Here is a 13,882-nt window from a genome sequence, read left to right on the forward strand (position 1 = left end):
CGAATCTAATGATCTCAAAATTATATTACTTTGGCTCCTCCAACACTTTTCGTCAAGATCCGCCACTGTTTAAGGTCACCCTTGGATGACCCAAATAGTGTCATGACCATGGTGAAGATCATTTGTGAAACACCTACAAATAACTTCACATTTGCCTTCTTTATCTTTTTTTTTTTCCTTTTGCATTTTGATTTGGTCCATGGTAGGATTCTACGCAACAAATCATCAATGTCATCTTCTTTTACGACTTCTCATAAATCTATCTACTTTAGATCATAATTTTCACTATTAGATAGTGGAATATTTATTTGTAAGATATCTCTTCCTCTTTCCATTCTACATGTCCAAGAAGAACAAAGACTATTGATAACGATATTAAAATTCTGAGATTATAAAAGATATAAGAAATATGTTATTTGGAGGAGTTTATCATCTTATAAAACAAAATATGACATTAAAATATTTATAATATCTTAATCTTAATGTCTTAAGTTTAAATAATAAATAAATATAACACTATGGTATGATAACATTGATAAAGTGAAAAGTTATTCTCAAAGTCAAATGAAATTTGTTGATTTATATCTATTATTTGTTTGTTGAAGTTATTTAATAATGTGCATTTATGGTTGTATGATGAGATGGTCGGTACATGTAGTAGTAAAAAAAGTTCACAACAGTTATTAGAAGATTATTCATATTAATTAGGTCTAGATTGATATGTTTTTCCCAAATGTGAATTTGAATAATCATTTCTATAATTTTTTATTTAATATTTTTATACTACTACCCTGTAACTAAACATTATAAACATCACAATACATATGACATACACTATAAACTTAATAATGTTATTGTCCATTCAGCTTCATTACAGTCTCAACTAACTACGAAGTTCATCAAATGTTATGTTGACATTCAGGAATTGTGAGATGACCTTGCTTAACAAGAGATGCAATGCAATCATCAAACATTTCTTCGACGGTCTTAAATTTAAATCCCAGACTCTTCAGCTTTTCAGTGTTGAGTTCGTAATATGGTCTATCCACTTTCTCGAACCTGAAAATCACAAAAAGACAATATTTAATTTACTTATCACTGTTCTTTTCTTATGTAGAAGTTACAAGAGAATGATGATATGTAATGAGAATTATTTGAAGAAAAAAAATATTATTTCATTGACGAACCGGGAGATGGAGAGAGTAGGATAACGGTTGGCTAGCAATGAAGCTAATTCATCTTCGTCCATGACTACAGAGCTGCAAAGGTATCTACCATGGGAGCTTGCATCTTCATAAACAAGGATTTGGCAAAGGGCAACATCATCTATATGAACATATCCCATTCTTCCAAGCACTTGGAATCTCTTCGTTTCCCCTGTTAAATCAATTACAATAACCAATCATTATTCCAAAAAAATGTACCAACCTTAAGGGCAATGCTTGTACCTTTGAGCAAGCCCAGAACATCAGATGCAGTAGAACATAAATTTGGTGGCAAACAGGGTCCAATGATGAATGATGGTAGAACTGTCACCAAATCTATCCCATTCTCTCTGCAGAATTCCCATGCTGCTCTTTCTGCCTCGATCTTTGACATCGCATACCATGCCTTCAAGATATACACGCTACAAAATTACAACCCACCCATGCTTTATTTTGATGCCCGAAAACATAAATTCTTATTACCTGGAGTTTCTCGCAGAATTCCAAGGAGCTCCACGATGATTCATCTAGTGGTATGTTTGGATCAAAATCATTTCTTACCCTAAGAGTCGAAGATGACGAGGTTAATACCACACGACCAAGAGCTGCGTTCTTCCGACATGACCGCAACACGTTAAGAGTGCCTTTCACTGCTGGTTCCAAGATCTGAGTCTATTTTTTTACAATGTTAAGATACTTCATGTTACTACGTACGGACCATGGTACAAGCAAACAATTAAAAACTAGTTTTTATGTTGGGATGTGTGTGTGAAGTCCCGATACGAAAACGGACACGAACACGAACAGAAATGACACGGACATGGACACGGAAATGAAGATAGGACTCTGGCGGGAAAACGAAGATACGACTAAATTGAAAAGTACAGGACATGCATGTTTGTATATATTAGTTTCAAACTTTCAACTAACAAATTTTTAACTAATACAAAAAATGAATTTAATTTATCAATCTAATATCCAAAAAAGTGGAAAACAGTGATTATATAATATTTTTTTCCTTATTTTTATAATTATAATAGAAATTTATGTAATAAATTTACAAGTATATAGGTTTTTCTAGAAAATCATCTAATTTGTGGTTATTAATATTGTGTTAGAGTTATGTCAAAATCATGTTAAAAACAAAAAAATGTCTTTTAAATTAAATACTTGATTGATATATGTCGTACGAGTGTTCAATACGTGTCGAAGGGGACACGCCATTGATGAAGCTTGTCTGAGCTTCATAGGTGTGTGACATGTACCTTAGGATCAGTTATAGTGCTGAGTACGGGGGAAGCGACATGGAAGACTCCTTTGCATCCCATGATTGCGTTGTCGAAGCTTCCCTCCTCCATCAAATCAGCTTGGACTAGTTGGAGTCTCTCAGTTGCTCCTTCTAGACTCCATAGGTATTCATACTTCTTCTGCTTCCCTGCGTGTTGTAGCTAGTTAAATGACAAACTTACGAAATTAACAGACATTTTTCTGGTGTAACATATGATTTTAAGTTATCCAAAAAAAAAAAAAAAAACCTGAATCTCTGACTGTTCCGATGACATGATAGCCGGAGGAAAGAAGTCGCTTAATGAGCCAAGAAGCGAGAAAGCCTGAAGCGCCGGTGACACAGACTTTGTGTTCCATATCACAAGCGAAGGTGATGATGATGGATCGTGCCCTTCTCCCTGCCTCTATATGAAGCCTCCTTAATGAGTCCTCACAAGAATAAGATGATGAAGCTAATTTTCTAACTATCTTTCAACTCAGTCCTCAATGAAGGAAGAATGTGCTACCTACTTCACCAACTCCTCATATACAATTTCATTGTTTAACTTTAACCATGATGGAATGGAATCTTCACATTTATAACTCAGAATCTTTCTCTGGATTTTTTTTACTAACAGTTAACATCTATCATATTTATGGATCCCATCATTTACAAACCACTCTTAAACGAAGATTTACTAACGATTTTTTAAAAATTATAGAGATGGATGAAACATCTTTAATAATGTATTCACTTTTTTCTTTTATTATGATACAAATTTTTGTTTTTAAAAGGCCCTCATGGCCTAATGGATAAGCCGTTTATTAAATACTAGTAACAGAAATATTTTTCCTATTTCTAGTTTTTAACACTCCTGAAGGATTTAAAAATCAATAACTTTGTTATTTCTTATGATTTTTATGGATAATAATTCTATATAATGAGATATAAGTACGGATGGCAATTAGGGCCTGGCCTGCGGGCCCGGTCCGCAGGTCCGCAGAAAAAATGTGGGGCGGGCCAGGATAATGAGCCCACAGACCCGTGCGGGCTCGGTCCGCATAGGCCCGCGGCCCGTACAGGCTAGCCCGCGGTCTGCGCGGACCAGCCCACAAGCCCGCATAAAATTAAAAAAAATAAAAAAAAACTTGCACTTGTGTATATTAATTATTTCTTTTATGGACTCTTGCATTAACATTTCAAATTCTTGTATAACTGGAAAAGACAAGTATTATGTAATTTTTAATGTGCTAAAATTTAAAGAATACATTGTGTATGTCATAGTATGAATATGATGAAAATGTTGAATTATCTATTTATCATCTAATTCCTCAAAGTCTTTACTTAATTTTGTGAACTTCTTAAAATTTTCTAATTTTTAAACATTGAAAGTTTTATCATAAAAAAAAATTAAAAAAAAAAAAAGCGAGCCACCCCGCGGGCCAACGTATATGCGGGACGGGACGGTCCGCAGTGTGCGGGCCTTATGCGGGACGGGCCTAAACGGGGCGGGGCGGGTCTAAATGGGGCGGGCCGGCCCACATTGCCACCCCTAGATATAAGTTAGAAAATACTTATCTTAAGATTATGAAAATGTCTTCATTCGTTCATGTATTTTAATTTCATAAGAAATCTTTATAAGTGAGTTTGTTAGTATAGTTGTTTATGTTTATGACATAAGTAAATATCTAAGAACTTCTTAAAAAGTATGTTGGAAGAATAATGACTTCAAGAAGTAAATAATAATCATCGCGAATTTTATCTCATTATTTAGATGTCATATTTCACCCATTATAATATTGTTTAGTTATTCATGGTTATATAATTAGCAATTATAATTATAATATATGAAAATTTGAACATCAATATTTTTTAAAAGTTTGTCTACAATGTTGAAGTTCAACACCACAAGCTGAAGATTTATTAGTTTACTCATTGCACCTTTTCCCTTCGAATTTGTCCATCGTCGAGTTTTAACGAGACAATATTCTATGCATTTAAAAATTATTTACTTTTCTTATTGAATCAAATGCGTTATATATATATATATATATATATATATAAAAGCTCAAATACTGACAGAAGAACATCACAGCTTTTTTTCTTCTAAATTTAGGATACATACTTTATGAATATATTAATATAAATATAAATTATTTTATATAAATATATAATGTTGATAAATACAGAGACATTACTACCTTTTTTGGCGCGTGTTAGAGAAATAAAAGGGATTTGGATTCGACTAAATAAGTACAGTTGAGAAGAGACTCTATGTCAACTACTTTCTCTCGCTTTTTTTTCTTTCTTTCTTTTTGTTCTTTTCTGCTCAAACATCAACTGTAAAGAAAACTCCTTTTACCAGGAAGATGGTCGATGCTTCACCTAAAATGTTCAACAACGTTTGCCCCACGGTTACTTTTCTTCTCCATTTATTATCACAAAATGTCTTACCTAAGGTTTTTTCCCACTCTATTGTCCTGTAGGATCTTGAGATTGAATTTAATGATGATGCACATGGTTTCTTGCAGGGGCAAACCAAACCCTCAATGGGCATGTCTCCTCTCAAGATTTTCAAGAATCCAGTTGGTGAATGAAAAGGTTCAATTCCAAAAGGTTTTTTATTCTTCTTATCTTCCCATTGTATTAATTAATTGGAAAGAGATTCTGTATTTTCATAGATTGGACGATGGAATTAATCAGGTACTCAACTTTGATTTTTCTAATCTATTGCATTTTAATTGGGGAATTTTCTCAAATCCATCATTTCTTTGTATTGCCAGTTAGGAATGATCGTTTTCTTCCTCAATCTTTACAGAACATTCTGGTTTCTTCAGCCTTGATAGTGCCAAGAAGCTTTGATTCAAGAATCCATGCATTTATCTTCGGATCAACTTTGGCCTCATACCAAGGTTTTCTAGTTTCTCTTCAACTGATTGAGGCCATTCATTTCTTCTTCTTTTTTTTCTTCCATTGTATTCATTTTGGCATCAGTAATAGACTTTTATTTCCCTGTTGTGCTTCAAAATTTTGGTGATTTTGATAAAACATTATACGAGTGCCACATTATTCCGTCATGATTGTTGGCTTTGATATGTTTTCACCATGTTTGTTTTTTAGTTCATTTCTCTTATACTTTTCCCCCCATCACGAGAGTTAATATACATGATCCCGCTAAAGTATTGTTCTCTTTCGACCGTAGCTGGTCCATTTCATATTTACTCTGATTATTTATGTTACCTTTTGGGTTAAATTACTCCGGGGTATCTTTGTTTTTTACTTGTTCAGCGGGCTATGCAATCTAAACGTGAAAATCCATTGCATTAATTTTATTGTTATGGTTATTTCTGCTGATGTATGATGAATGATGCTTGGTGCCATTTTTTCCTTTTGGTATTTCAGTGGTGATAAGAAACCAATTCCTTAATGCTATCTTCTGTATACATGTATCTAATATTTCACCTTTGCTATGTTCCCAAGATAAATTTCTAGCTCTATATGTTTACTATATCATACGCTTGTATTTCTGTGCGGTTTGTGGAAGATTTCATAAATGGAACTAAGTTTCATCCCTTTTGGATTGCGTTAGGATCCAAACACGCACAACGTAGTGGCCAAATGCTTGATCATTCCTTGATGCACGATTTTTCAGCCTTGTCCTGGTTTCAAGAATAAGTTTTTATCGTTTCAAGATTCTATCCTTCTAAGATTCGTTGGAATCCGTCTGCCAGTAACCTTGCTTTTTCAAAGCAATCCTACAAATTCAGGTTGATTCAAAACACCTTTAAATACATTACTTATAACTATTGGTTTACATGATTACTTGTTACCATCTGATGGAATTTAGTTTTGTACAGAGAACCTGATTTACAAATGCCAGCAGAATGAATTTGAGGGGAAAAAAGATACAATATCATCTGATTTTGACGATTAGAAGTTTTCAGGCCATGGAAAATCAAGCTCATTTAGTTATACCACTGCAGGTATGCATGCATTCTGTTTAAAGGTCCTCGAAAATTAACTTTGTTTCTTTGAACTGGTCTTGTTTGATAATGTAAATCATATATTCTTCTGTTTAATGAATATTTATCCAAGAAAAGTTTATACTATTTTTTTGCTATAAAAGTTAATAGGTGGAGTTTTAACTTCTGTTGTTTTATTTGCCTCTTGTGTAGAAACTCATTCAAAAGAAATAGGTGGAGTTTTCCTTCTTATCTATTGGAGGCTATTATACTTGTGAAAAGATGTTTGTAGTATACTTTCTTATTCTTCTATACGGAATTTAGTATGTCCTAATAGATCATGATCATTTGATCCAAAAACAAAAGCTTAGTTTATGAACATGACTTCTAATTAAGAAGAAGAAAATTGTAAGTTGTCCTACAATTCTGTCTATTAAAACATGATTTATAAAATCAAAATCATGAGCATGATTTCTTTTGATCCAATTTCATACAACAAAAATCGTGTTCTGTTCTTGGTACACGACTTCTTAGTCCATTTTAAATTAAAACTGAAATTGGTCATGATACATGTGAATTCTACATGTAAAATTGTTTTTCAAGTAGACTTATTCATGAGATCATAATTTTTTTAAAATCTGTTCATTCTTGTAATTTAGATGTAAGATTATAATCTTTTTGTAAAAAAAAAAAAACTAATAATATATACATGTGTATAGTATTAATGATTATCGATTATTCACTTTTGTATTTCATTTAAATATCTTTTATTAATTTAGATGTAGAAATATTAATAACAAAGCGCCCATGGCCTAATGGATAAGGCGCTTGACTTCTAATCAAGCGATTGTGGGTTCGAGTCCCACTGGGCGTGATTATGTTTTGCAATTTTAGAATTTATATTATTATATAATAATGCTATTATTGAGTTATAATGGAAGAAAGATAATAAGGGTAAGCAAGTCTATCTCGCTTTTAAGTTAAAAAATATGTTAAGTTGGACTAGCCTTATTAAGGCAAAATTATGTCAAAGTTTCCATCAAAGTATCAAGTCTACCTAAATTAGTTTGGAATGAAATTATATTATTTTTTTGTTTTACGAATTTTTAATATTTTATGAATTAAAAAAAAATGAAGAGTAAGCAAAAATCTATATTACTTTAAATCCATTTAGAGTTTATATAAAATATAAATTCAGATATTAATTATAGCACAATTATTATTTTAGAAATTTAAAACATAAGATGTGTTTATGTCACTTAAAATAAAGTTAGATTAGATTAAATTTAAGTAAGATAAAATCATGTTGGACTCCTAAAAAGTCAAATTGAGTCAGTATGGATTAAAGTCAAGCCAACCTTATTGGGTTTAGGTCAAATTGAATTGGTGTGGACCTAAATTTGAATTGAATTGACTCGTCCAGATTAAGTCGAATCTAGCCGGTCCGTACCAAATTGAGTCTAATTAGTTTAGATTATGTCAAACTCCGGTAGAATAAAAATAAATTGGATTAGGTTATCCAAGTCAAGTTAGGTTTATGTTTAATTGATATATCAAACCAACATAATTAATCATGTTAAACTGAATTAGATAGTGTATAAGTTAAATAAGGTGAATTTTAATCTAAATTTAATTTAAATTAAAAAATCAATATAATTTATTTAAAATGGAATTGAATTTTATATCCATATTTTTTATTAAATTCAAACTAAATTTTAAGAAATTCAATTTATAATCATCTAACAAAAAGTATTAAGAATTAAAAGAAAGCAAATATTATATGGTATTGAGACATTAATAAGTTTAGATACAATCAAAGAGCGCTAACACGTGATTAGATTCGTTCTGCCTTGGATTTGCCGGACAATCGTACAAATGACTATGAAGGGAGGTTAGCCTTTGAAACTTAGATATGCTATTTCTTATAAAAATAGAGTTAATTTAAGTTGTTTATTTATTATAAATCATTTTGTAATATGATTTGACAAATAATTTTAAAAAAAATTGATTTGTTGCAAATCTTTTTAGAAAATTAGAACCTTACTGTTTTTTAACAATAGACACGATGCCGGCAAATTTATTGTTTTTATTGTTATACACTATTATTAGTTTGGTAGATGATTTTTTCTTTTTTTTTTACAGAATTAGCTTGATCATTTAACTGTACCCACTAATAATAACAAAATTAGAAGATTTATAATCTTGACCACTAAACTATATACATACTAACGTTAAAACTATTTTAATAAAAGGATTATATTTCATTCGTTTGAGTCGAGCCGATTTTAATTATCGGTTTTAATATCACTTTTTAGGTTTATAGAAGGAATTTTACTAGAGAGATACAACATCAATGAGACTTGAATTTAATCACATAAGACATTGATACCACTCTCAACCCAAAACCTTAGAACAATGAATATTTGAGTCTTTATTTTTATATAATATTTTACTTTTTTATTTATAATTAATGTGTAACTTAAACTCAAATTTAAATTCTTAATTTTTTTTAACTCAAAAGAAAAAAAAAAGTGAGAAAAGTTTTGAAGAAGATGGAAAGTTGTCATCATTGATGTAAGAACGTAGGAGTAGCTTGTGTTCTTACCTTTTCTCCTTTTCTGGGAGAGTGTCACTGTCAACAAAGTACACACATGCTAACACAACAACTATATAATTTTAGCTTCCTCTACTTCCTTTCACTCTCAATCTCTATTTTTTTTTTTCTCCAAGAATCTGGATTTGAAAACGAGAGAGACAGATAAATGAGTGCTTTTTATATCTCTAATAGTTTAATATAAGGACGAATTTAAGTATCATAAAGTAAAAATGAAAAATAAATAAATTGAACATCACATAATGATGAAGGTGTACGAATCAACTAGCTTAAAGTTTGAATGTGTGATGTTGTCAGTTTCTTTTGTAAAGTGAGTCTTTCATTGATTTTGTGTATTTTCGGTGAATTATCTGTAAAAAATTCATGAGTCTTATCAGAGTTCACAAATAAAGATATCATTTATTTTTCATTAAGTTCAAAGTGATTTTCAGAGTTCAAAGTTCAAAGTGTGTGGTGTTATTTTTTCAATAAAGTAAACATTATTCTAAATATGTAATTAATTTTAATAATATTGTACTAATGAATTTGAGACTACAATATTTATATATGTTACCTAAAAAACATCGAAGATAAACTAATTTAAATACACTTTTTTTTTCTTTTATCCTTCAAAATTCTTTCTAAAAACAAAATCTATGACATAGTATAATTAAGATGATTAATGAACATAATAAGAATGATAATACTACTAGAAATAATGATTAGTTAAGCAGTATGGAAGAATGTATACTAAGAAATGAACAAGAAAGAATTAAAAACAACTGAACTGAAAGTGTATTATAGAAACATATTAAAGAAACAACGTCAAAAAAAAAAAAAAAGAAACAGTAAAGAATCCAAATTTCATTTCTTATCGTACATCTCCCATGAAACATGTTTTATTAAACTTTCTTAGGTTCGTGTACAAGTCAATTAAAGCAAGGAACCGTGAGGAATCTTTTCAATGGAAGAAGTACTTTTTTTTTTTTTCCTTTCAATGTATTAATTTGAAGTGTATTTTGTGTTGAAGTTGAAGTTTGATTTGTACCAGTACTCCTTAAGGCTTAATTAATCGGAGTTGCACATGCCACAAAAACATTGCAAAGTAATGAAACAGCACCAACCACCAACTAGTGTGTAACATTTATGGGTCCATCACAAATTCGCACGCGACTTTGCTTCCTCATACCTAATTCTTCAACCATTCATATTTAGACAGAAAATCCTGATTCATCCACTATTACAGACAAACAAATATTTTAGAGTATTAATTGCAACTCAGCTAAATTTTCACTCAAAAAACCCCAACAATACTTTCAATTACATACTTCATACATTATCTCTTAAATAGGTTTTAAATAATTGAGTTTGATATATATTGAGTTTTAAATCAAAACTTTACATATATTACAAACACATTTAATGCAAATATTTAAATTATAAAGGTTGGGAATGTGGTAGGGTTCCGACAACCTTATGTGAGAAGAAACGATGAGACACGTATTCGCTGTACCAAAATCAATTGCCATGAACAACACGAAAACCTAATTTGTATTTTAGTTTAACTCTTTCTTCTAAAAATAACACTAAAGTTTCATTCTTCCAAGAGAAAGTGACCTTCTTATATCATAACACTACACGTTATTTTTCCCTCATCATAACCTGTTAAGTTAAACTCACATTAAAAAAAGGTGTATATCAAATTAAAAAAAAATCGTACATATTTAAAGTCAACTATAATGATTTTCTTTATAAAATGTACATAAATAAATTTTTTTAATCCCTTGTTAACTATGTGTAACCAATATTCTTTTGTACACAATCATGTGAGAATTTTCTTAACGTGTGAGAAAAACGAAAAATTATGAATAAAAATATTAAATATTATAACAAATACATATAAATTATATATATATAATCAGTATCACTTCAATGCAGTATTTGGTGAGGGATGGGGAGGAAGAAAGAAAACATGATAACAGTTTTTTTTTTTTTTTTTTCATAAGAATAGAAAGGATAATTGTTCTTGGTATTGGAAAAACTTTTTAAATTCAGAAGAAAATATTCCTCCCAGACTTAACATGAAATAAGAAAATGAAAGTTTTATTTATTAATTTTTGTCTCAAGTTCTTAAAAGGTAAAATATTTTCTATAACATGAAACATACAAATTTATTTTGGGTTAGCTTAATCAGATTGATTATTAATCCGATTTAAGGTACAATAATAGTATTAAATATTCATCCCATATAGAAGCTATGCAAACTAAAAAAAAGCTGAGAGAAAAATGTAATGATTTTGGACTAATTTTATATTTTACAATATTTTTATATAATGTATTTATTTCATTATTTATTCTAAAAAAATTACGAAAAAAAATTATTTTCCTATAGTACCTTTTAGTAATTCAAATAAGGCAAACTCTCGGTAAAATAAAATCTCCTTTCTTCGGATAGCCGCAGAAAATAACATAAAAGCATTTTTCCTTCTGATTTTTTTTTCTATAATTAGAAACAAAATAATTTAGTAAAAAAAAAAAAAACTAGAAACACCGACACAATCTTAAAAAATAGTGACACATACACACTTTTTGGAACTTGTTGAAATAAAAAAAAAAAAACACTCAGAATATATATTCTATCACGCAAATTTTATTAATTAATTTTTTTTGAAAACTCAATCTTCTTCTTCGAAAAGTGAAACACAGAGCTACGAATTAGAGAGTGAGTGAACTAAGCAAAAAAGCAAACAGGGATTTGAATGAGATAACAGAAAAGTGGAACATGTTTGATAATATGAAAAAGATGGAAAGAGTTGAAACTAAACAGAACATGTTTTTTGATGATCACTCTGAAAGTGGAAGAATCCACACTCGTCTTCACCAACCATCATCTCACAAATGCTTCCCACTGCCATGGGAGGGTACAACCAACTATCCACCGAGTCAATAAGCGCGAACTCACTTCTCGACTCCACCGATTCCAAGCTCTCTTCTATGTTCGGCAGTTCCACAATCTCGCTTAGCTCCGACGACTCCGCCTCATCGGAACACTCGCGGTCGAACTCCACCATCGCGGCGGCTTCCGCGGCGGCCACTTGAATGTCACGTGGGGCGCACGTCACGGGTCTGGGGAGCATGTTTACTAGGTTAGGGAAGTTGAGAACGGCGGTGTGGCCCTTGATGCTCAGAGCTGCAACATCGTGCGCGCGTGCCGCCATTTCAGGCGTGGCAAAAGTTCCGAGCCATATGCGTGATTTCTTGCGCGGCTCGCGAATTTCGGACACCCATTTTCCCCAATTGCGCATTCGAACGCCGTGGTAGACGGGATGCTTGGTGGGGTCTCTGTTTCTCTTGGGCTTGCTCTGTTTTAGGGTCTTGCTCTGTTTTGGAGTCTCTGTTTTATGGGGTTTTGAAGTGGAGGAGTTGGTGGCGCTGCTACTAGGAGTTTTGTGACACGGTGTATCGATCATTGTTAATCAGAATGGGAATGTTTGAGAGAAGATTAGAGGTTGTGGATGATAAGAGGAGTGAGGAAGAAACAGAGCATATGGGTCGGCTTTGTTGTAGTGAAGGATAGATTATCGATAAAGCGACCCTTAACCTACCAATAATATACTTCGTGAATCGTGACAATGCATAATGTGTTAAGTTTAGGTTTACTAGTACGATGGGAAACAAGAAGAAAATAGAGAAGACTTTTTATGAGTAATAGAACTAACACTGTTAAAGAATAGAAATGCATAAAGTTTTTCCTTTTCTTGCACAGGATTTATTGGGTTATGTATAAGGTTTTACAGGGTACATTGGCCCCACCCAGGCATCGTATTTTTTTTCTTGAAGATACGTTTAGTTTAGTGTTATATTTCTTGCCAAGTCTCACATGTCAACATCGCACATTTCTTGTGTCCGTTGGAGTCGAATTGTTGCTTTGTGCAATTTCCATTCTCCATTTGTATAAAGAAATTCAGAACCAATTGGTGGTGTGGTGTCTGCAGACGCCACTAGCCATTGTTCTTTTTTTCCTTTCTTCAAATTTCTGCTATTTTTTATTCATAGTTTCGGACAAGACCTTGTGACGTTAATTGGTAAGAAAATTAAGCATCCCTTGTACGAAAAGAGGATCAATAATTTGTTTGATGGGGAAAACAACAACAAACAATATACCAGAGAATGCAGCGGATATAATTTCCCCTAACTTGCAAGAATCTATGAGGAGCAATAATCAAAGAGCAGCAATAATAAATCACCAAAAGCACAAATAAAGGCACCAAGATTTTTAACGTGGAAAACCCCTCAAATCAAGGGTAAAAACCACGAGTCGTCCAGACCAAAGAAATAGCTTCACTATGATCAACAAGAGTACAAAAGAGTCTCAATCAATAGCACAAATTAGTGCCAACACCCAACCAAATAACAAAGCAACAAAGCTTTCAAATAGAGAAGAACAAGAGAGGAAAACCTCTACAAATCACTGCTGCAGTGCGAAATTAATATCTCCCAACTCAGACCTCGTATCAAAGATCCGACCGGTCAGAATGAAGAGCAATGAGTTCCGAACCTGCTGTAAAAATTTCAGCCCGATCCAACGGTGAACGAATCCGCAGCGCCGAATTTACTGCGACAGCTCTATGAAAAACGTGAACAGAATTTTCCCTCTACCTCTCCCTCTATGTGTTAGGGCTTTCAGTGTGTTCTTACTCTATTGTTCTGCCTCTCTCTTTATTTTATAGCCTCCTCTCCACTAGGTTTAAGTGAGACATGGGCTTCTCAAATTTTGGGCCTTTTCTCCACATAGGAAGGGAGCCCAATACCCAACAAATCTCCCCCTCACAACTATGTGGAGATAACCGCCAAA

The 13,882-nt window shown here is 32.0% G+C and overlaps 2 protein-coding genes, 1 long non-coding RNA gene and 1 other non-coding gene across 6 annotated transcripts; 2 read left to right on the top strand and 2 right to left on the bottom strand.

Annotated features, from left to right (window-relative positions):
• Positions 1-762: 762 nt before the first annotated feature.
• Positions 763-2,913, bottom strand: DRL1 (dihydroflavonol 4-reductase-like1). The gene is made up of 6 exons (XM_028074411.2): positions 2,741-2,913; positions 2,471-2,640; positions 1,689-1,877; positions 1,449-1,611; positions 1,188-1,377; positions 763-1,059 (listed from the first exon to the last, which is right to left on the bottom strand). The coding sequence occupies exons 1-6, from the start codon at positions 2,847-2,849 to the stop codon at positions 900-902; spliced, it is 981 nt and encodes a 326-aa protein (XP_027930212.2). The 5' UTR covers positions 2,850-2,913; the 3' UTR covers positions 763-899.
• Positions 2,914-4,748: 1,835 nt separating this feature from the next.
• On the top strand, positions 4,749-6,913 carry LOC114184148 (uncharacterized). 3 transcript variants are annotated; one of them, XR_014995059.1, is made up of 6 exons: positions 4,749-4,886; positions 5,004-5,175; positions 5,291-5,384; positions 6,062-6,239; positions 6,320-6,455; positions 6,648-6,913. It is a non-coding gene; the product is annotated as an uncharacterized LOC114184148 (long non-coding RNA). The 3 variants fall into 3 exon arrangements; XR_003604550.2 differs by having other exon boundaries at positions 5,004-5,384; XR_003604549.2 differs by having other exon boundaries at positions 5,004-5,384; positions 6,330-6,455.
• A 322-nt stretch (positions 6,914-7,235) lies between these two features.
• TRNAR-UCU (transfer RNA arginine (anticodon UCU)) lies at positions 7,236-7,308 on the top strand. The gene has a single exon. It is a non-coding gene; the product is annotated as a tRNA-Arg (tRNA).
• A 4,451-nt stretch (positions 7,309-11,759) lies between these two features.
• Positions 11,760-12,731, bottom strand: LOC114184147 (Integrase-type DNA-binding superfamily protein). Its single transcript, XM_028071404.2, has one exon. The coding sequence runs from the start codon at positions 12,495-12,497 to the stop codon at positions 11,847-11,849; it is 651 nt and encodes a 216-aa protein (XP_027927205.2). The 5' UTR covers positions 12,498-12,731; the 3' UTR covers positions 11,760-11,846.
• Between the last annotated feature and the right edge of the window lie 1,151 nt (positions 12,732-13,882).

Source organism: Vigna unguiculata, chromosome 5 (assembly GCF_037176805.1).
Source record: "Vigna unguiculata cultivar grain cowpea cultivar isolate G323 ecotype 2 chromosome 5, ASM3717680v1, whole genome shotgun sequence".
Classification (NCBI taxonomy): Eukaryota; Viridiplantae; Streptophyta; class Magnoliopsida; order Fabales; family Fabaceae; genus Vigna; species Vigna unguiculata.